Here is a 22,965-nt window from a genome sequence, read left to right as displayed (position 1 = left end):
CAGCTTCCACCTGTCCCCGCACCTCGGCGCGTAGCAAGCCAGGCACGCCCACGCCGACTTTGAGAACCACCGCTGGGCAGGGAACAAATAGCACTTGCCAAGTGGTCTTTGCTAATATGATCTGTTTTATTCTAAATGTTGTTTTCTAGTCTGGATGTTTATTAATCTGCATCGCTCTATTTTACAAAGGTTTTTAGGTGACATGAGAAGGAAGGATTAGAAATGAATCGAAAACCGTTCACAGGTGAGAAAAAAGTTAAAATAGGCATTTAGAATTAAATGACGAAAGGAGGAACTGAGAATGTTTAGGAAAGTTAGGTTTTTCGAAACATTATGAGATCTTTGGAACTAAAATATATACAAATTTGCATGTGATTTGATTTTATTTTTATCTTGCCCAGGTTAGCGTGTCTGAATGACTGATCGCTCTGCTTCTTTTCTTGTTTTCTTTTTTTATTTATGCCAAATGTAAACTTTGTAATGAAATTACACTTAACTTGCCATTATTATTCTGCTCGTTATATAAAATAGTAACTGCTTAGATAGAACAAACAGAGAAGGCAATGGCAACCCACTCCAGTGCTGTTGCCTGGAAAATCCCATGGACGGAGGAGCCTGGTGGGCTGCAGTTCATGGGGTCGCAAAGAGTCGGACACGACTGAGCAACTTCACTTTCACTTTTCACTTTCCTGCATTGGAGAAGGAAATGGCAACCCACTCCAGTGTTCTTGCCTGGAGTATCCCAGGGACAGGGGAGCCTGGTGGGCTGCTGTCTGTGGGGTCGCACAGAGTCGGACACGACTGAAGCGACTTAGCAGAAGCCCCAAGTAGAACAAAAGCACCTTCAGAGAAAATTCAGAAGAAAAAACGGGCGACTTTGTACGTTGTCTGTTACAGTGATAGACATTCACTGCCGTTCTTGCATCGTTTTATGAAAAATATAGACTGTTTGGAAGGATCTGGTGCTTCTTTCTTGTACCCCCCCCAAAGGATGTTTCCTACAAGTGAAATTTGATTGAAATGAAAACTGGATAGGCGTAAATGGGTGGAGAAATAACCCAAAAGGAAGCAGATCAAAAGGGCCAGTCTTAAGCTGGGTAGAAGAAGGAAGGAAGTAGCTCCTCACCTCCTGTTCACCACCCCCCTCCCCTGTTGTGATGCTGAGAGAGCAGACTGCTGCATTTGTTTGTAAAACGTTCTGCAGCCACACTAGCTCCCTTTTTTTTTTTAAACCTTTATCTGGACACGAATGATCGCATGAATCTGGCTGCCTAGAAATGGAAGGAAGGTAGCGGGGGCCCCCAAAGAACAGAGCCTGAGGCACTCACCCTGATTTGCTATTTACTGGAGATTATATTACTGGTTTTTTGTTTGTTTTTAATGTATTTTACCTGATTTTTTTCTCTTTAGATTAACATTTGGGGAGACAATTTATGATGGCTGTTTCGCTTTTGGAGTAATGTGGACAGAAGTTCTCAAATTTGCATATTACATCAACTGGAACCAGTGGCATTATCTTAATGTTTATTTAAATCAGAACTTGTACAAGAAAAGCAATGGGAGTCTGGTTAAATAAAGATGACTATGTCAGAGACTTGAAAAGGTTCATGCTCTTTTTTCTAATAATGTATATGGCCATTTTAGTGGGTACAGATCAGGACTTTTACAGTTTACTTGGAGTATCCAAAACTGCAAGCAGTAGAGAAATAAGACAAGCTTTCAAGAAATTGGCATTGAAGCTACATCCTGATAAAAACCCGGTAGGTAAAAATTTCTTTTTAAACATATCTGATTAATGTTTTAAATTAGTGCTCAGAATTCTTAAGAGCAACCACTACTAGTCAAGAATCATAATTCAGCATCTGTACTAAAAACAGAGGAAGCTAAATATTCTAAGTTTAGAGGAGTTAAAGGAATGTCGATATCAAAATGCAGTTCTCTCAATTTGAAAACTAATTTCCAGCGGTTCTATTACAGATGTTAATCACAAAGCAGAAGTAGTTTTCTTTGCAAAGCAGGTTAAAATCAAGTATTTTAGAACAGTAAGAAAAATTATTTGCTTAGAACGTATAGAGGGTATGTCTTGCTAAAAACAGCAGCAATAGCTATTAATAGCATGCTTCCACTTTTTTCTCCTATGTACAAATCTAAAACCAGAGTCGGAAAGTATTACAAATTAAAACTTGGCAGCCAAATCCAGTTAATGCCAATCATAAATATTTGGTTATGTATTCCATAATGTAATCTTTCAAAACTTTTAATTCTTAAGATATTTTTATAATTTATCTCATTTCATTTTTTCTTAATGAGATTTGATATTCATCAAGAAGAAAGATTTCATTATAATTTTCTAGGTCGTTTTTATTGTTAACTTCAGTAACTATTTTTAAAATTATTTATTTTTATTTTTGGCCACACCACTCTGCTTGCAGGATCTTCCCTGACCAGGGATTGAACCCAGACCACCACAATGAAAGGAATCCTAACAAAGGAATCCTAACCGCTAGGCCGTCAGGGAAGTCCCTAGATAGAATTTTAAGTAGCATTATTTTATTTCCATCACATAAAGCCAAGCAATAGAATTGGTATTTCTCTAAAACTCTTGTTAATTGGTAATCTTTTCCTGAGATCAACATTCTGTCGTGTTTAGGATTTTCATTTTTTCAAAATTTTTTTAAAATTTTCAAATGTCATTTCTTTTAAGTTTCCGTGTGAAAGATGGTAGACCCACCTAAGTGTTTAATTCAGCAGTTCCCAATCTCCCAGTTCCCAATGCCTGAAAAAGTGGAGCTGATGTAATAATAATAGAAATACACAATAAATGTAATGTGCATAAGTCATTGTGAAACCACACCCCATGCCCCACCCATCCGTGGAAAAATTGTCTTCCTTGAGAAGGGTCCCTGGTGCCAAAATGGTTGGGGCTTGCTGATTTAAATGAAAGCATTCTTCAAAAAGCAATTCTGTGAAACACTGACAAATGAAACATATCAATCCAGTTTAGAGTTATTACTCTGGTATTAGTTCTTATGTCATTATATGATAGATTGGGTTACATACTCTTTTTTAGATTTTGCCTCAATAGGTAACCTAAAATTTTCTTTGTGATTGTTTTAAAGGTCACACATCATATTTACAATATTGTTTCCAATACTTTTTTACTTTTTTATTTCAATGTGTGATGCCCATTTCATATTGTACTACACCTCCTTATCTTGATATCTACTCTCAAAGAATTCTCAGAATTAAATCAGTTGATTGTGTATCTGAAACAAATATTATCTAATATTTTTAATAGAATAACCCAAATGCACATAGTGATTTTTTGAAAATAAATAGAGCATATGAAGTACTCAAAGATGAAGATCTGCGGAAAAAATACGACAAATACGGAGAAAAGGGACTTGCAGATAATCAAGGAGGCCAGTATGAAAGCTGGAATTACTACCGTTACGATTTTGGTAAGATGATAGCTATTCCTTATGAAGTTATTGTTTATTCAAGTAAATTTAGAAAATTAATTTTGTTTCACCAGTTAGCTTATTTATGGAATTAATATGCATCCCCTAGACCCTCTTTAATGCAGCATGGGAGTGGAATTCAAGAGGAAAGTCAAGTAGTGTGTAGATACCTGAGTAAATATGGAGGTGTTTTGGTCATAATATTGTTAAATACTTATAATGATTGTATTTAATTTTTTAAAGTATTTGTATTAGAAGTTAAATATTGAAGCCTTCTAGTATTTTTAGAGCATCATATTTTCCAGGAAAGATTGAAATTTCCTTTAATAGAGGTCACGTCAGTAGAAATACCATCCTTCTTAATTGGTAATGAATAATGGCTTGAGGTGTGACAGGAATGAGAAGGCAAGAGCAGAGAGAGTAAACAAGTAAGAGAGGGAGGGCGGGGAAAGTAAACACAGGGGTCAAGCGAAGAGGGAGTGTTCTGATACGCAGTGGTCGTTTATTGGCTTCAAATGCAGGCTGAGAGCTGAAGTATGCTTTTATTTTAGACTCAATAAAATATTTGCAGTTTACATCCAGAGTATTTATTTCTCGAGACTGACTTTTCAACATAGTATTTTCAGGTATATTCACTACCGTTTGATAGTCTATAACAAGTGTTGGTAGTCAGTGTTTCACAGGCTAAGTCTGGCCTGCCAGCTGGTTTTGTAAAGTTTTATTGGAATGCAGTTTTGCTCATCTATGTACCTATTATTTTTCACACTTCAGGGCAGGGTTGCAGAGTTGTGACAGAAATCATATGTCTCAGAAAATCAAATATTAACCTCTGTATATATCCATCACTTGATATTTATTCATTGATATTTTATATAGTAATGAGAAACTTGGTGTTATTATAATAAATTTATATTTGTTTGCTTCTACCTCTGCAAATACTCTTAAGTATATAAGACATTTAGTGATATAAAACATTTTTAAATGATAGCACATTAAAAGAAAAAAATGGAATCTGAAGGTGAATGAGCTCTGAAAATAATGTACTGCTGCCAGTTTCCTGGTTTGGATATTGTACTAAAATTATATGGTATGTCACCATTAGGGGAAGCTGGGTACATGGGAGTCTGAACTGTTTTTACAACTTAATAAAAGTCTATTTTCAAATAAAAGCTTTTTCAAAAAAAACATCATAAAAATTTTCTGTGGAGATGAAATTGTGTGACTGTTAGGAGCCACACCCCCCAACACACACAATTGTGACAGTACATATCAGGAAATGTCTTTCGATCACTCTAATGAGTGTATCACCACTGTTACTATATATTCTTTGCTTTACTCCTAGAAAAATAGAATAGATTCTTAGTGTTCCATATTCTTCAACTTGAGATCTAGAATAATTGATTTTTGATGATTGAAAGAAAATGACATTTTTAATGTGCTTATTTTTATGATGAAGTTTTAATTTTATAATTTTATTTACTTCTAAAATTAGGTATTTATGATGATGATCCTGAAATCATAACATTGGATAGAAGAGAATTTGGTGAGTTTGTGCATTTATGATTTTCCAAAAGTAGTTTAAGACCAATCTCTTTAACTAAAATTCCCTCAAAGACAAATGTATTTAGAATTTAGAAATTTTTCTAATTTTAGCAAGGTAAATGGTATATATTATATTTTAAATAATTTTTATAATCATCGTCAAGATTTTAACATAGTTTCTTTTATTGTAGATTTTAGCATATCATCAACTTTCCTTCTATTATGTTAATGAACGTTTCGAACATTCCTATCTATTAGCTACAGTTATTCCTCTTATTTGGCAGTTGAGGAAACCATAGAAGTGCTAGCAACATCCTCGACAGTCTATACTTGTGTTTGTATATAATTGACATATTTGAGATAATGAACCAATATCTATTCTATTTTTCTATATTTTTTCACATTATTAAAAATTGTAGAAATACTTCTGGTTTTGTGTTTCAGAGTTTTAACTAAGTATGTGGTCACTTTTGCAAGTAGATTTACTTTGATCTGTGATTTGTGTGAAAATGGATATAAAAATATACTTCTGTACTTTGCAGTGTACTTTAGAAAACGTTCAGTATTCTTATACTTTCAAACTAGTACACTTTAAAATATTCTACTTTAAAACTATATTTTACCTTATATCATATTTCAATTTTATTTTGCTTTGTTACAGTTTCATTAATTAAAATAACTTACTAGGTGCAAAATGTATATATAATGTCTCATTTTAATAAACAATATGTTAAAACCAGTGAGTTTTGTACAGTTCCTTCTAAGCAAAACTTGCATCATATTCGTATTTTCTACAATATAGTGAGTTCAGGTCTACAAGGTAGCTATAACATTATTTTGTTTAAAGTCTAGTAGTGAATACCTGAATAAGTTCTAAGAAACATTAATTAATATCTTCTCTATAAAAAAAGGAAGAAAATTTTATTTGTTTGTATTATTGGTAGACAGAATTGATACTCATGTTACAGGCTGGCAGAATCATAACTTACTGGCAGGTAGTTGTATGAACCTATTGCGTTCTATGTCGTTATTATCTCATCTGGTAGTCTATCAGTATCTTGTGGTCCTATGGAACAGAAAATTTTGGAATTAGAGAGAGAGGAACTGAACAAAACCTGCAAGCTGATTAATCCATGAATCTACCCAGAATGAAAGACTTTCCTGATGGCTGTATTGCACGTGGGTTCAGACTTTTTAGATTAGTCATTACAGAGAAAAGGTTAAATTAAGAATTGCTGATAGTTCATGTAGAACTCCAAATAGTAGTTAAAAATAGATTACAGTCACAAAATCTTAGAGATGGTTATTCAGAAATAATTAAATGACGTCGGCAGGTTCAGTGCGCGGTGGCCAGTGTTCCGTTTGAACTCTAATGCTACCCTGGTGTGACTAGCCTAAGACAGGGTGATCCCAGCGTTTCAGTTGAAGAAGCCAAGGGAGGAGGATAAGGAGGGATAGTCCTTAGTCTGTGCTTATGTAGATAGCACAGTAGCCTACTTGGTGTGGGTCTCTTCCTATTACCAGTAGTTTCTATCGGTTTGGATTACTTAATTTGTCTTTTGTGTAACTAATAAGTAATTATGAAGTTATTTTTAAGGTATTTTATGTTCTTTTGCTCTAGAGAGAAATTATGTTTTCTTTTGACTAGAGTCACTAACAACCTTAGATCGTTTTTTTCCAGGGATTGAAATGATTGAAAAGCTGAGCTTTAGACTTATGCAAGACCAGTCTCTTTTCAGTTCACCTTTATATATAGAACCCTCTCTACGTGTGCCCTGAACTTCATTTTTCTGTCTCTTGTCTCATGAATCTATTGAAAGCTCCGCTTAGTTTCTTGCCTATCAAGAGGTGGCAAGCATTGGCCCCCTGATTTCTACCTCCTCCCGTTCCTAGGGGTCCTGTAATTCTTCAGCTACATTGGTAACTCTGATGCTTTCAACAGAACTCTTCTGTATTTTGTCCAATTCTGCAATTGTGGGAGAGTTAATCCAGATTACGTCAGTTCAGTTCAGTTGCTCAGTCGTGTCTGACTCTTTGCGACCCCATGGACTGCAGCACACCAGGCCTCCCTGTCCATCACCAACTCCTGGAGTTTACTCAAACTCATGTCCATTGAGTTGGTAATGCCATCCAACCATCTCATCCTCTGTTGTCCCCTTCTCCTCCCGCCTTCCATCTTTCCCAGCATCAGGGTCTTTTCAAATGAGTCAGTTCTTCACATCAGGTAGCCAAAGTATTGGAGTTTCAGCTTCAGCCCTTTCAATGAATATTCAGGACTGATTTCCTTTAGGATGGACTGGTTGGATCTCCTTGCAGTCCAAGGGACTCGCAAGAGTCTTCTCCAACACCACAGTTCAAAAGCATCAATTCTTCGAATTACATAGTTCACTTTTATCAGGAGTAAAATTCAGCTGTAATACAGAAGAGAAAATGTGATTAATACACTTCACTTTGAAGTTCTTATCCTTCCCATTAAACATGATTTGTATATCTTTTTATAAGTCACAGAAAAGTATTACATCGTTACTAAAAACAAGTTCTAGATAGTATCTGTGAAAACAGAACATCCTGCACTTAACACTAGTCATTACCCACACAATATGTGCATTCTTTTGAAGACAAACTCAAGAAATGAAAGAGGAACTCAAAGCACTTCAGCTTTTTTAAAAAACATTTTTCTGGGGCTAACAGAAGCTGTTAGCTATAGTTGTATAAATATTAACAAACATTAGCTGTATAGTTTAGAAATTGAAAATCACATTTTGAAATATACCTGTTCTTTCCTGGGTCACTGAGTTGTACAAAAACATCGCATTGAGCTTTGATAATAAAGTTTTACAAATATTGTCAACAATAGTGGGAACTGGGCAGATTAGAAGTACTCTATGAAAACAGAGTACCAAGGTGGAAAACAATTTTCTTGTAATGAGAAGTCTCAGGATTTTCTTTAAACAACTTTTATATATAATATACAGCATTGTTGATTATGTTGTTGTACATTATATCCCAAGTAGTTATTTGTCTTGTAACTAAAAGTTTGTTTCTTTTGACCACCTTCATCCAGTTACCCCTTTCCCCCACCTCTGCCTCTGCTAACCACAAATCTGATCTCTCTTTCTGTGAGGTTGTTTTTGAGGTGTAATGCCCTACAACACTATATTAGCTCCTGTTAACACAGCACAGAGATTTGTCATTTCTATGCATTTCAAAAATGATCGCTACAGTAAGTCTAATTACAATATGTCACCATACACAGAAACTGTATAGTTACTGAGGATACTCCTCACACTGCATAGCAGTCTGTATATGTGTGTAGGGTTATACTAAGTTTCTGATCTCATAGGTTCAAACCCATCATAACAGCCCTGTATTTTACTCCCCCCACCACCACGTTCACAGATTTTCATATCATATTTTATGTATTTTTGTATGTTTCTTAATTACTTACTGTGGATAGAGATGATTTTTCTGTTTTGTCCTTTAACCTTCCTACTAGCTTTATACATGACAGATGTACTGCCTTTATTGTATGTTTGGCTTTAACCGTGAGATTTTTTCCTTCCATAATTTTCATGTTTGTAGTTGGGGTCTTTTCTTTTTTCAATCTCTCCTTCAAATCTTAGTGACAGCCTTGCTGGGTATTCTTAGCTGTAGGTTTTCCTTTTCATCACTTTAGAGATGTTCAAAGAACTTAGAAGATTGAATGAACAGAGTGAGAAGTTACAAGTTTTTGAATAAAGAGTTAGAAAAAGAGCAACTAAAACAGAGGTAAGGAATGCAATAAGTAAAAAACACACTGGAAGAAGTTAACAAATAGATTATATGATACAGGGGAAGACAGTGGAAATCACTGAAACTGAACAGGAAAATGAACACAGAATAGAAATGAGGACAGTGTAAGAAACCTCTGGGACATCATCGTCCATACTAACACTCGCATTATAGAGATCCCAGAAGAATGGGGCTGAGAACATGTACGATTTTACCTCCGTTCCTACCAGTTGGTGGTCCAAGGCAGCATGGCAGTTATTTTGACAACCTAGATATAGTCCATTCATCAGACTTTCTACACTTTGCCAAAGAACAGCCAATAAAATCCTAATGTACACACTTTACACTTTGCCTATAATTTTTCCCACAGATCCATGTGTCTTGGCATTGAAATGTAGGTGAACATTACTGCACTCATTACTAATTCAACTGAATCAGTTATATGTATTTCGAATAGTGTGCATGTTTTGATGTCTTAGTATAATTTATTATGACTTTTGGAATTTTCTTTTAAAATTGCTGATTTTAGTGTAGAATTATATAGAAACTCTTTAGCCAAAAGCAAATTGTCTTAAACTTTTTGTCTTGAATGTTAGAGCACATCCTTACAATCATAAAATTTTTAAATGAATGGATTTTGTTTGTATCAGGTCCTTTATAGGTTAGATTATAACGTGTAATGTAATTGTGGGGTAGATATTATGTAGTGTTTGGTCTATTATTTTAGGAAATATGTATTCATGTTTTGTATTGTTAAAAACCTTGATCTAATACTTCAGATAACGCAGTTTTCCAAGGAAAATGTCCTGTTAAGAGCAAAAAGTGAGAGTGAAGGTTGCTGAGTCATATCTGACTCTTTGCAACCCCATGGACTATACAGTGCATGGAATTCTCCAGGCCAGAATACTGGAGTGGGTAGCCTTTCACTTCTCCAGGGGATCTTCCCAACCCGGAGATTGAACCCAGGTCTCCTGCATTGCAGGCTGATTCTTTATCAGCTGAGTCACGAGGGAAGCCCCTGTTAAGAGCAAAGGTTAATCTCCATGGTCCTTACTGTCATGTAGGTCCCTTACCGCATTTTTTGGTAATTGGCATAGCTGTCAGAATTTGACTGTGTGCTTAACCGGTGCTGCGGATAGTAGAAGAGCCTTACGCCGCAGGCTCTGTGGCCGTTTCTCCGTTTCCGCCGTCCACACAGCCGCTCCTGTGCGGTTTGACTGTGGCTTCCTTACGTCGCTCCCTTTATCTTTACAGCTTCTTGGTGGCATAGGTCATGCAGTTCAAGACTGCATCTTATTGAAGTAGAGCTTGGAAGAGGTTTTTTGTTGTTTTTTTGTTTAAAGGGATTGTTTGACAGTTGAAATAGTATGTTTTCTTCTAATAGAAAAAAAATGTATAGAAAATGATAAAGGCAATATGAAAGATATATGACTATTTTTTTTTTTCATTTTGATCTCAAGGAAAATTTTGAACTAAAACATGTTCAAACCTTTAGTAAATAATCATAAGTTGTTTGGTTTATGTATTTTTAGATGCTGCTGTTAATTCTGGAGAACTGTGGTTTGTGAACTTTTACTCCCCAGGGTGTTCACATTGCCATGATTTAGCTCCCACAGTAAGTATTTTTTACGTCCTGATTATTAAAGTTTTACTGTTTTACAGTGTATCTATTATTTGAGTGTTTTTAAAAATAGGTTAGGATTTAACGATCAGAAATAGCTATCATATTTTTTCACATTTATGGTTTTATTTCACGAATATATTCTCCTTTAAGGAAGTATAGTTTGAAGAATGTTCAAGGAAACGTAAATTATTTTATCAGAGAACTACTTTTTTTTCCCTCATAGTGGAGAGACTTTGCAAAAGAAGTAGATGGATTGCTTCGAATTGGAGCAGTTAACTGTGGCGATGATAGAATGCTTTGCCGAATGAAAGGAGTCAACAGTTATCCCAGCCTTTTCATTTTTAGGTCTGGAATGGTAAGATAAAATTGACATTTCTGTTTTTTATTTGATGGAACATTATAACAAAAGAAATACTAGAGAAAACACAATATGTGAATTTGTAGAATCTTTTGGTTTTTCTTATAATAAACATTTTTGATTATACTATGAATACTTTCAGATGCCATTACTTTAACAAAATGAAATGTTTGCCAATTTCAGTTTCCATCTTAAGGAATATAATGATAACCGATACGCATGTTGTACTTTATAATTTACAAAGTATTTTACAGGTGTTTTCTCTCATTGAATATAAAGTTCTAATTTCCCTTTCTTTCCCCAGTGTTAGTCTGAAACTAAAACAATTATAAATAATGCTATTCAAATATCTGATAGGGAATCTGTGCAGTCAAAATTCTTAGCATGTCATTTAGAAAAACACTTTACCATTGAAAGACATATCTTACTTATTCAGAATAATGGAGAATCAAGGTATTTGTTTGAGTCTTAAAAAGTAAAAGATGTTTCTCTTTTTATAAATGAAAATGTAGGCTGCAGTGAAATACTATGGCGACAGATCAAAGGAAAGTTTAATGAATTTCGCCATGCAGCATGTTAGAAGCACAGTGACAGAATTATGGACAGGTAATTTTGTCTTCATAATTTGCTTAATTTTCAAGGATACTTTGAATTGGTATTTCAGATTTTTCAGTAGTAATATTAATGTTCTGATCATATTATCTTTTCCATGTTTCTTAGAAGGGAATTATGTCATTTGTTCTGAGCTCTGCTAAATAATAGGCCTTTCATAAATTTAATTTATACAGAAACGAAAACAAGTTTGATGTAGGATATAAATATGAGATGGGGCTAGGTGCTTTCGTAAGTATACTATATCAAGTGTAAATTTATGCCTATTCAATTAAATTTTGAAGTTTAAGAACTCTTCTAATCTCAGGCATTTAATTCATCAAGTGGCTTTAGAGGAGTTAATGTAATTACTCTGTACTACCCATGAAATGATCATATTTACTTCTAAAGGGATGCTCATATCATTCAATGAATCCAGTTATGTCTCCAAAGCTGTTAAGTACGAGGGCTGCAGCCATAAACTGTATAATCTTTGCCTTCGGGACCCCATTATTAACCATTAAAATACAGAATAGTGACTATTATGATAGAGGTAAGCTTAGGGAAGCATAAAGGATATGAAAGAATTCAGGTGGGGAAAGGAGGAAGGGTTAGGAAATTCTTCCTGAATGAAATCAGATCCAATCTGTCTTGAAAGTGAAGCGGAATTGTTAAAAGGTCACTGTATTTGGAAGCTGGCAATATTTCATGTATCTGACAAAAGATGGGTAAAAAGTAGAGTGGTTTGGGGAAGGAATGACCAACTGAATGGGTAGACAAAGCTCAGATCACAAGGGGCCTAACTTGTCAATTGGAGTTTCTTTCTTAATAATGAATTTAGATTTTATATGATTGGAAAAAAAAAAAAGGGTAGGAATTTGACATGCTCAAGACGATTTTTAGGAATCCTGAAAACTACTCAAGAGTAGATTAGAAATGGGTGAGATTAGATGGGAAATCCCATTTAGAAAATGGTTTCCATTGTGGAGTAGTAAGTGATCAGAAATTTTCTTTATTTTTCTCTTAAGGAAATTTTGTTAACTCCATACAAACTGCATTTGCTGCTGGTATTGGCTGGCTGATCACTTTTTGTTCCGAAGGAAGCGGTAATATTATTTGTTATTTTGTTATGATGAATAGACCATGACATTTGATTTTTAGGTGACAGCGTTTTTTTTCCCATAGCTTTATTGAGATATAATTGACATAGAACATTGTGTAACTTTAAGGTGTACAATTTGTTGATCTGAAACACTTAATATGTTAGAAGATGATGACCACCATAATATTAGCTAACACCTCTATCCTGTCACATAATTACCACTTCCTTCTTGCCATGAGAACATTTAGGATCTGCTCTTTGAACAAGTTTCAAGGATTTAATACAGTATTATTAGATATAATCACTATATGCTGTATATTAGGTCCCCAGAAGCTACTAGTCTTATAACTAGAAGTATGTACTCTTAGACTAGGTGAAAATCTTAAGTATGCTACTATAATTGATTATTGTCTATTTTCAAAGTACAGTTTATACTTTTTAATGTTATAATTTTTATTTAATGAATATTTCTTTTTATTATTTTACACATAAGGCTATAAAATTATTAATTGCTTTTTTTAAGTTGAAGTATATATTTACAATATTGTGTTGGTTTCAGGTATACAGCATTCAGTTTGATTTTTTGTGGGATACCTTCCATTATAGGTTATTACAAGATACTGGGTAAAATTCCCTGTACTGAACAGTACGTCCTTTGTATCAACTTTATGTATAGTAGTTTGTATCTGTTAATCCCACATTCCTAATTTGTCCCTTCCCTCATCTCTCTCCCTTCTGGTGACCGTTAGTTTGTTTTCTGTGTCTAAGTTTGGTTCTGTTTGTGTATAGATTGATTTGCATTATTTTTTAGATTTCACATATAAATATCATATATTTGTCTGACTTCACAAAGTATAATATTCTCTGGGTCCATTCATGTTTCTGCAGATGGCAACATTTCATTCTTTTTATGGCCAAGTACTACTCCTTGTATCCATCCACATCTTCTTAAGCTGGTTGTCTGTTGACGGACGCTTGGGTTATTTCCGTGTCTTGGCTGTGGTAAATAGCTCTGCTTGAACACACAGGTGCATATGTCTTTTCAAATTAAGAGTGTTTTTTGTTTCTGGATATACCCAGGAGTGGAATCATACAGTAGATCTATTTTTTGTTTTTTTGAGGAACTGCCATACTATTTTCCATTATGGCTGTACCAGTTTATATTCCCACCAACAGTTTGGTGAGGTTCCTTTTCTCCATACTTTCCAGCATTTATTTGTAGACTTTTTGATAATAGCCATACTTAACTGGTGTCAGATGATACCTCATTGTGGTTTTGATTTGCATTTCTGTAATAAGTAGCCATGTTTAGCATCTTTTCATGTGGTTTGTTGGCTATCTGTATATGTCTTCTTTGGAGAAATGTCTGTTTAGGTCTTATGCCTTTTTTTCTCTTTTTTGGCTGCATGACACAACGTGTGGGATCTTAGTTCCCCAACCAGGGATCGAACTCGTGACCCCTGCATTCTAAGTGTGGATTCTTAATCACTAGACAGTCAGGGAAGTCCCTGCCCATTCTTTGATTGGGTTGTCTGTTTTTTCATTATTTCTGTCATGTGAGCTATTTACTATTTTAGTTATTAACCCCTTTCGGGCACATCATTTGCAGATATTTTCTCCTGTTTCTTAAGTTGTCTTTTCATTTTATTGATGACTTCTTTGCTGTGCATACTTATAAAACCAAGCTTGTAAGTTTGGTTAGGCCCAAGTTCTTCACTTCTGCTTTTTTATTGTATTTGCCCTGGGAGACTGATATAAGAAAATATTGCTACAGTTTATGTCTGAGAATGTTTTGCCTGTGTTTTATTCTAGGAGTTTTATGATGTCATGTCTTATATTTAGGTCTTTAAAGCTTTTTCTTAATTGAAGTATAGTTGTTTTACACTGTTGTGTTAACTACTGCTGTAATTAAGTGACTAAGTTATATGTGTGTATGCATTCTTTTTTTCTATTCCTTTCCATTATGGTTTATGATAGGATACTGAATCTAGTTCTGTGTGCTGTACAGTAGCACCTTGCTGTTTATTCATTCTGTGGAACCCCAGCCTCCTCCTCTGTCCCTCCTCCAAACCCTCTCCTCCATGGTGGCCACCAGTATGCTCTCTACATCCGTGATCCCGTTTCATAGATAGGCTCATTTGTGTCATATCTTAGATTTCATGTAAAAACCGTACTGTATGCTGTCTTCCTCTTTCTTCTGACTGTCTTCACTTGGGATGATGATCTGATTGCATCCATGTCACTGCACATGGCAGTATGTCGCTCTTTTTATGGCTGAATGGTATTCCATTGTGTATATGTGCATCTTTATCCATTCATCTGCTTATGGGCGTTTTGGTTGATTCCATTTCTTGGCTATTGTGACTAGTGCTGCTCTGAACATAGGGCTGCATGTATCTTTTGGGATTGGAGTTTTGTCTGGATATACGCCTAGGGATGGGATTACTGGATCGTATGGTAATACTAGTTCTCGTTTCTGAGGAAGCTCCATAATGTTCTCTATAATGGCAGTATCAACTGACGTTCCACCAATAATGTCAGAGGTTCCCTTTAATCCACACCCTTTCCAGCATTTGCTATTTGTAGACTTTTTAATGACGTGCTACCTCACTGTAGTTATCATTTCCCTTTCTCTAATAGTTAACAATATTGAGCATCTTTTCACGTGTCTATTGGCCGTCGGTATTTCTTCTTCGAAGAAATGTCTATTTTATCTCTTCTGGTCATTTCTTGATTGGGTTGACTTTTTGCTGTTGGATTTTATGAACTATTTGTACATTTTGGAAATTAAGCCCTGGTTGGCTGTGCTGTTTGTGGATATTTTCTCCCATTCTGTAGGTTGTCTTTTTGTTTTGTTTGTAGTTTCTTTTGCTATGCAAAAGCTTTTAAGTTTGATTAGGTCCTATTTGTTTACTTTTGTTTTTATTCTTATTGTCTTGGGAGACTGACCTAAGGAAACATTGGTATGATTTATGTCAGAAAATGTTTTGCCTGTGATTTCTTCTAGGAGTTTTATGGTGTTACATCTTCTATTTAAGTCTTGAAGCCATTTGGAATTTATTTCCGTATATGGTGACAGGCTGTGTTCCAGCTTCATTGATTTACCTGTGGCTCTAACAGCATTTCCAACACCACTTGCTGAAGAGATCATCTTTTCCCCATTGTATATTCTTGCCTCCTTTGTTGAAAGTTAATTGACCATAGGTGTTTGAGTTTATTTCTGAGCTCTCTATTTTGTTCCATTGATCCATATATCTGTTTTTGTGCCAGTACCACACTCTTGATTTCTGTAGCTTTGTAGCATTGTCTGAAGTTTGGTAGAATGATGCCTCCTGCTTTATTTTTCTTTAGGATTGCTCTGAACAATTCCTTGTCTGGTAGCTGTGGCTAGGACCTCCAATACTTGAATAGAAGCAATGAGAGTGGGGCATCCTCATCTTGTTCCCAAATTTAGAGGGAAGGCTTTCAGTTTTTCACTGTTGAGTATCATGTTTTTGCCTGTGGCTTTGTGGTAAATGACCTTTGTTATGTTGTAATATGTTCCCTGTACACCCACTTTTATGAAGGTTTTTATCATGAATGGCTGTTGAATTTTGTTATATGATTTTTCTGCATCTATTGAGATGATCATGTGGTTTTTGTCTTTTTTGTTAATATCATATTGATTGATTTGCATATGTGAAAACATTCTTGTGACCCTGAAATGAATCCAACTTGATCATGATATATGATGTTTTTTCAGTATTGTTGGATTCAGTTTATTAATCTTTTGTTGAGGGTTTTTGCACCTATATTCAGCAAAGATTAGTTCAGTTCAGTTCAGTTGCTCAGTCGCGTCCAGCTCTTTGCAACCCCATGAACCATAGCACGCCAGGCCTCCCTGTCCATCACCAACTCCTGGAGTTCACTCAAACTCATGTCTATCGAGGCGGTGATGCCATCCAACCATCTCATCCTCTGTCGTCCCCTTCTCCTCCTGCCCTCAATCCCTCCCAGCATCAGAGTCTTTTCTAATGAGTCAACTCTTCGGTGGCCAAAGTACTGGAGTTTCAGCTTCAACATCAGTCCTTCCAAACAACACCCAGGACTGATCTCCTTTGGGATGGGCTGGTTGGATCTCCTTGCAGTCCAAGGGACTCTCAAGAGTCTTCTCCAACACCACAGTTCAAAAGCATCAATTCTTCAGCACTCAGCTTTCTTTATAGTCCAGCTCTCACATCTATTAATGATTATTGGAAAAACCATAGCTTTGACTAGATGGACCTTTGTTGGCAAAGTAATGTCTCTGCTTTTTAATATACTATCTAGGTTGGTCATAGCTTTTCTTCCAAGGAGCAAGCGTCTTTTAATTTTGTGGCTGTAGTCACCATCTGCAGTGATTTTGGAGCGCAAAAAATAAAGTCTCTCACTGTTGCAGTTGTTTCCCCATCTATTTGCCATGAAGTGATGGGATTGGATGCCATGATCTTAGTTTTCTGAATGTTGAGTTTTAAGCCAGCTTTTTCACTCTCCTCTTTCACTTTTATCAAGAAGGCTCTTCAGTTCCTCTTTGCTTTTTGCCATAAGGGTGAAGAAAGAGTGAAGAAGCTATTTAAGAGTGTACTGTATTTTAAGAATTTGCTGTATATGTTAATCAGATAGGTCCATTACATTTTATTACCCCAAATTATGAGATCCCTTGGTTCAAGGGGGCTGTTGATAGGAGGAGCTATTTTAGAATAAGATCTTGAGGAGGTGCTTGAGAGGGAGTGCCTTCTTTCTTCCTTGCCTAGAAATCCTGAGAAACTAAGGGGAGAGAAGAGGAGAGGGAGGAAAGGGAAGGGAAAGAAAGAGAGGGAGAAAAGGTCAGGAGGGAGAATGAGGCATTGACCCCTGTGTCTACCTAGTAAATAAAGGTCTCAGTATTTACCAGCACAGCCCAATTAATTGCCTTAGAATCAACATCATGGTTTGCAGCAAATGAAAGTATAGATTTCATACTTAATAGCTGAAAGTTCCTCATAAGTTTCTTTTCCCCCCCTCAGATTGTTTGACCTCACAGACACGTCTCAGGTTAAGTGGTATGTTGGTAAGCATCAATTATTTTGCAAAACTGTATCACTATGTTAAGAGACACATTTAAAAACTGATTCCAGGTATTTTCTTTGCTGGTTTCTTGAACATTTAACTCCCTTGTTTGTAATCTTCCTTGTTTTCTGATCAATATATTCACAGTTATAAGCGTCTTTCTGATTGGCTGTGTTCAATATATTTTAACATGTAGTGCTTTTATTCACTCCTAAATATTCCATAATTTAATTATGAGTTCCTCTTTAACCAGGGAGTTAATGTTTTTGTCATTTCCAAACCTTAATTTTTTGTTGTTTTGTTATTTTACTTACTTAGCTCTCATCATTATGGTCAGGGAGTACAGTCTGTGTGTTGAAACTTTAACACTATTAAAACTGTCCTTGTGGGTTGGGCATTTGCCAAGATTTTGTTTGTTTGTTTTACAAAGATTGTTAGTGTTCTATGTATGCTTTAAAATGTTTCCTAGGTGAGGTATAATTTTTATATCTTTGATCAAATTTATTAATCATGTTATTCAAATCTGCCTCATTTTTTGTGTTCTTTTTAAAAGTTTAATTTTTATGGTAGTGCAGTTGTATTTTTGTGAACTATAAATCCTTTTTAACTTTTTTCAACTTACAGTATTATTTTTTTCTTTTCATTTTAGGATGGTCTTGTTAATGTGGGATGGGTGGACTGTGCCACCCAGGATAACCTTTGTAAAAGTTTGGATATTACAACAAGTACGACTGCCTATTTTCCTCCTGGAGCCACTTTAAATAACAAAGAGAAAAACGGTATTTTGGTATGAATCCCTTTAATTTCTTTACATATAAATACATAACACATGTATTCAAATATATCATTTTATAAACCGAGCAAAAAAAAAATGAACCAGTTTATATCATATGATTATGGAACACTTAATTTATTTAGAACAAATACTTAATATTTGGGATTCTGTTTAATACTTCAGTTTAAAAAGTTAAACTGTAAGGATTATTTCTAAACTGCACTTTTAACAATCCCAAAGGTAAAGAATATATTCTTAGGTTAAATGAATATTTACTGGTTTCCATTTACTTCCATATGTTCTCATGTTAAAATATAGATTATTGATAGGTTTAGCTGGAATCTGGTACCGGTTTTTTTTTTAAGCCTCCTGTTTGACTCTGATAGAAACTTAGTTTGATGATCTACTGGTCTGGTTCACCTTCCTAATTTTATGAAGAAGCTGAGGTTCAAGATAGCTGTCAAGGAGCTGAAACAAATACTGGGATATCAGATAGGTCTCTAGAGAACCCATCCACAAAAAAAGATTCTAATGTAAGACAAACTACCTGTAGTTTTCTGTTTTTACTTTTCTTTTTTTGATATTGATACAGATTACATGCATTCATTATAGAAATTCATATTTGATATATAAATGTGTAAAGAAAGATTTGAAATTCATTAAAAGTAAATCACCCATAGGCAAGCACCATCAAGTCTTGGGACATACCCTTCCAGCTCTCTGCTTATATGTGTATGAAATTATGACTTCATGCAGGCAACTCACTAGTTTTGCCTTTGGCCCAGACCTCTGCCCTCCACTACAGACGTGGTTATTCTCCAGCCTGTTTATTGTCTCCCCTGGGATATTAATTGACGTTCCAAACTTAGATGTCTGTAACTATACTGATATTTCCCCATACGTCTGTTCTACCTAGTTTTTTCCCCATCTCAGTTAATGAAAGCTTCATCTTTTATGATTAAGGCCAAATACCTTGGAGTCATTCTTGACCCCTCTTTTTCTCATATCTTATAACCTATACTCTATTCATCAGGAAAATAGTTGGATCTCTTTAAAATCTTTCATTATCCACCTCATTGTACTTATCACCTTATATACTATATTTGTTCTTTCATTATTTTTCTCTTGCAGTAAATTTTAAGTTTGAATTTTTCACTGACAAATCCTAAGGGCCTAGAAGAATATCTGGCACATAAGTAAGTACTGTATATAGTGCCAGAATCCTAGAGCGAGGAGCCTTTCCATTCTCCCAGGGATCTTCCCAACCCAGGGATTGAACCCAGGTCTCCCACATTGCAGGCGGATTCTTTACCAGCTGAGCCACAAGAGGAGCCCATTTAGTGCCTGCTTAAGTGCTTTATACTGTGTGTGTATGTGTGTGTGTCCCTGAATAGTAGTATATACAATAATTCCTGTGAATATGTGCATCAACAATTCCTAGAAACTAATTCATTGACTAAATGTAACATTATGAGTTTAACCAGTCCTCTCGGGATAGATACTTAAATTTCTACTTTTTCATGATCACAAGCAGTGTTATAATGTACTGTCTTGCTCACCTTTGTGCAGTTCTTCCATTATCTATTTAGAATGAGATGGCTGTAGCAATGGCAAGTTCAATTCATGTTGCCGAATTCCCCAGAAAACCTGGGTGTATTTTACACTTTGCCGTTAGCTCATGAAGATTACCTGGACTCTGGTTAATGCTGAACGTAGGCTCTTGCCTTCAGTACAACAATCCCATTTTTCAGTGAGATCTTGGGACTTCTTGGTTAAAACAGCAAGCTCAGATATGATCTCAGGAAACATGAATAAGTGATATTAGAAGTGTGATAACACAGGCTGATGAATTAAAGTCCTTGTCCCTCCTAAAAGCATTCAAGTTTTTAAAAAATGTAAAACTCTATGCTAGCTAAATATGTTTGGCAGGTGGAATTTAGAGGCTGCACAATACCCTTGGTAAATAAAACTACCAAATTTTACTCTAAAACCGATTTATAATTTATAAATTTAAAAATTTATAAATCATATAAAATTTTTGATGAATGTGAGTGAAGTGAATGAGCTTTATAGTACTGAAACATGAAAGCTTTCTGTTTTGACCTGTTAAGCCCTTTGGTAATAAATTATTTCATAGGTTTTTGAGAGTATGCTACAGATTTTTTTATTTTTAAGCGGAAAAACCAAGTTTTCTATTCTTAGAGACATTGTTTCTATCCATTTGATTGTGTTCTCATGTTGAACATAGTTAAACTGAATACAGTAATAGTTTCTACAGGCTTTTTAATAGTTTTATATCTTTGAGGTAATATTTGAATTGTCAAGAAGATAGTTTAAAGATAGACAGTAAACTGATCAACCCCTGTATACATTTTCTTGGTGTAACTATTGCTACACTTTTGGTAATAGCAGCTGCTTCGATGAGAATTAGACTAGCAAAGAGAGTTCCATGAAAAAAAATATGCTGAGGATAAAATATGGACAGAAATAGACAGTTGTTAGAATTGAGATGTGTCTATTTCAGTTGTTTTAAATAAGAGACCTAGATCTAAAGTGTATTTAATTTAAAATACATATTTTACATATATACATTTTACCCTGCAAAACTCCTCATTGGTTTGATTCAGGGACGTTATTTCTAAAAACCTCTATAATAAACAAGGTCCATTCCAGTTTTCCCGTAAGTTTTTCTTAATTCCTTCAATTCAGTTCAGTTGTCACCAGTCCTGTCCGACTCTTTGCAACCCCATGGACCACAGCACACCAGGCCTCCCTATCCATCACCAACTCCTGGAGTCCACCCAAACCCATGTCCATCAAGTCGGTGATGCCATCCAACCATCTCATCCTCTGTTGTCCCCTTCTCCTCCTGCCCTCAATCTTTCCCAGCATCTGGGTCTTTTCTAATGAGTTAGCTCTTCTCATCAGGTGGCCAAAGTATTGGAGTTTCAGCTTCAACATCATTCCTTCCAGTGAACACTCAGGACTGATCTCCTTAAGGATGGACTGGTTGGATCTCCTTGCAGTCCAAGGGATTCTCAAGAGTCTTCTCCAACACCGCAGTTCAAAAGCATCAATTCTTTGGTGCTCAGCTTTCTTTATACTCCAACTCTCACATCCATACATGACCACTGAAAAACCATAGCCTTGACTAGATGGACCTTTGTTGGCAAAGTAATGTCTCTGCTTTTGAATATGCTATCTAGGTTGATCATAACTTTCCTTCCAAGAAGTAAGCGTCTTTTAATTTCATGGCTACAGTCACCATCTGCAGTGATTTCAGAGCCCAGAAAAAGTCAGCCACTGTTTCCCCATCTATTTGCCATGAAGTGATGGGATTGGATGCCATGATCTTAGTTTTCTGAATGTTGAGCTTTAAGCCAACTTTTTCACTCTCCTCTTTCACTTTCATCAAGAGGCTCTTTAGTTCTTCTGCACTTTCTGCCATTATTAATTGGGATATGAAGCACCTTACTGCTACTGCTGCTGCTGCTTTCTTGCTGCAGTCATGTCCAACTCTGTGCAACGCTATAGACTGTAGCCTGGCAGGCTCCTCTGTCCATGCAATTCTCCGGGCAAGAGTACTGGAGTGGGTTGCTTTGCCCTCCTCCAGGGGATCTTCCCAACCCAGGGATCGAACCCTGGTCTCCTGCATTGCAGGCAGATTCTTTACCACTGAGCCACCAGGGAAGCCCATAAAGCATCTTGTTAGATCATCAAATATTCTACTGTTTTAACAATGTTTAGGCAATCTATAAAGCACTGGCATCCTGTAAACATGGTTAGCATTAAAATTAGATCGAATATGATGCAGCTTTTCCCACCAGTGAGCCAGAGGTCACTCAAGGTTATTTAGAGGATTATTGTAGAATACCCAACACAGTTAACAGAAAATTCCAGGTAATAAAACACCTCATAATGAAATTTATTTTTGCATCACTATTTTTAAAGAAACAACCCAGTTATATAACTGTTTAATAATTGTCAAAATATGATATACTGTCTTTTTTTGAAAAGGAAAACATTTAGGATAAATGTAGCTTGAAAACTATGTTACTTCTGTGTTTTTTTCTTAAAATTTCTTTCTCTGAAAACTGAAAAACTAAAACACTGAAATACACAAATGTTGATTTTAAAAAATAACAATATGATTCTCTTGTTTTAGTTTCTTAATTCACTGGATGCTAAAGAAATTTATTTGGAAATAATGCATAATCTTCCAGATTTTGAACTCCTTTCAGCAAATACACTGCAGGTAATTTTTTCTTTAATAATAAATAATAACAGATATTGATAACATTTCAGATCTTAACATTTTAAAAGTCAGCATTTGTTTTATTCATTTCAGAGGAAAAGTAGCCATTTCAGAGGATCTTATTTATATATATTTTATCAGTTGATTCCAGGTCAAACTCTAATGCCAGGTTTGCTGGGATTGCAACTTGAGGGTGGATCTATAGCTTTGTGTAACTAGTCCTATAGGCAGGTTCAGGAAGAGCACCAGGAAAGGCAAGATACTGATCACAAAGCAACTTTGAATCTGTCTGGAGCTCTGTGTTCCTCCCTACAGAAGAGATTATGTTGTTCAGTGAGAATTACAGACCAGCTTTAGAAACATTCAGTTTGTAGAAGAATCAATTGATTTCTTCTACTTATTGATCCCAGGGTTTTCTA

General features: G+C 35.4%; 1 protein-coding gene across 3 annotated transcripts in view; it reads left to right on the top strand.

Moving 5' to 3' along the window:
• Positions 1-22,965, top strand: part of DNAJC10 (DnaJ heat shock protein family (Hsp40) member C10) — a 46,613-nt gene that overhangs the window by 908 nt on the left and 22,740 nt on the right. For all 3 annotated transcript variants that reach the window (XM_069577045.1, XM_069577046.1, XM_069577047.1), the window contains exons 2-12: positions 190-244; positions 1,411-1,760; positions 3,299-3,461; positions 4,954-5,004; positions 10,307-10,389; positions 10,622-10,753; positions 11,269-11,362; positions 12,376-12,453; positions 17,474-17,517; positions 18,166-18,303; positions 22,457-22,546. In XM_069577045.1, coding sequence (XP_069433146.1) covers positions 1,557-1,760; positions 3,299-3,461; positions 4,954-5,004; positions 10,307-10,389; positions 10,622-10,753; positions 11,269-11,362; positions 12,376-12,453; positions 17,474-17,517; positions 18,166-18,303; positions 22,457-22,546 — 1,077 coding nt within the window. In that variant the 5' untranslated portion in view covers positions 190-244; positions 1,411-1,556. The remainder of the gene's footprint in view (positions 1-189; positions 245-1,410; positions 1,761-3,298; positions 3,462-4,953; positions 5,005-10,306; positions 10,390-10,621; positions 10,754-11,268; positions 11,363-12,375; positions 12,454-17,473; positions 17,518-18,165; positions 18,304-22,456; positions 22,547-22,965) is intronic.

The sequence above is a fragment of the Ovis canadensis genome, chromosome 2 (assembly GCF_042477335.2).
Source record: "Ovis canadensis isolate MfBH-ARS-UI-01 breed Bighorn chromosome 2, ARS-UI_OviCan_v2, whole genome shotgun sequence".
In the NCBI taxonomy this organism is placed as follows: Eukaryota; Metazoa; Chordata; class Mammalia; order Artiodactyla; family Bovidae; genus Ovis; species Ovis canadensis.
This window is presented reverse-complemented; position numbering and strand designations above follow the sequence as displayed.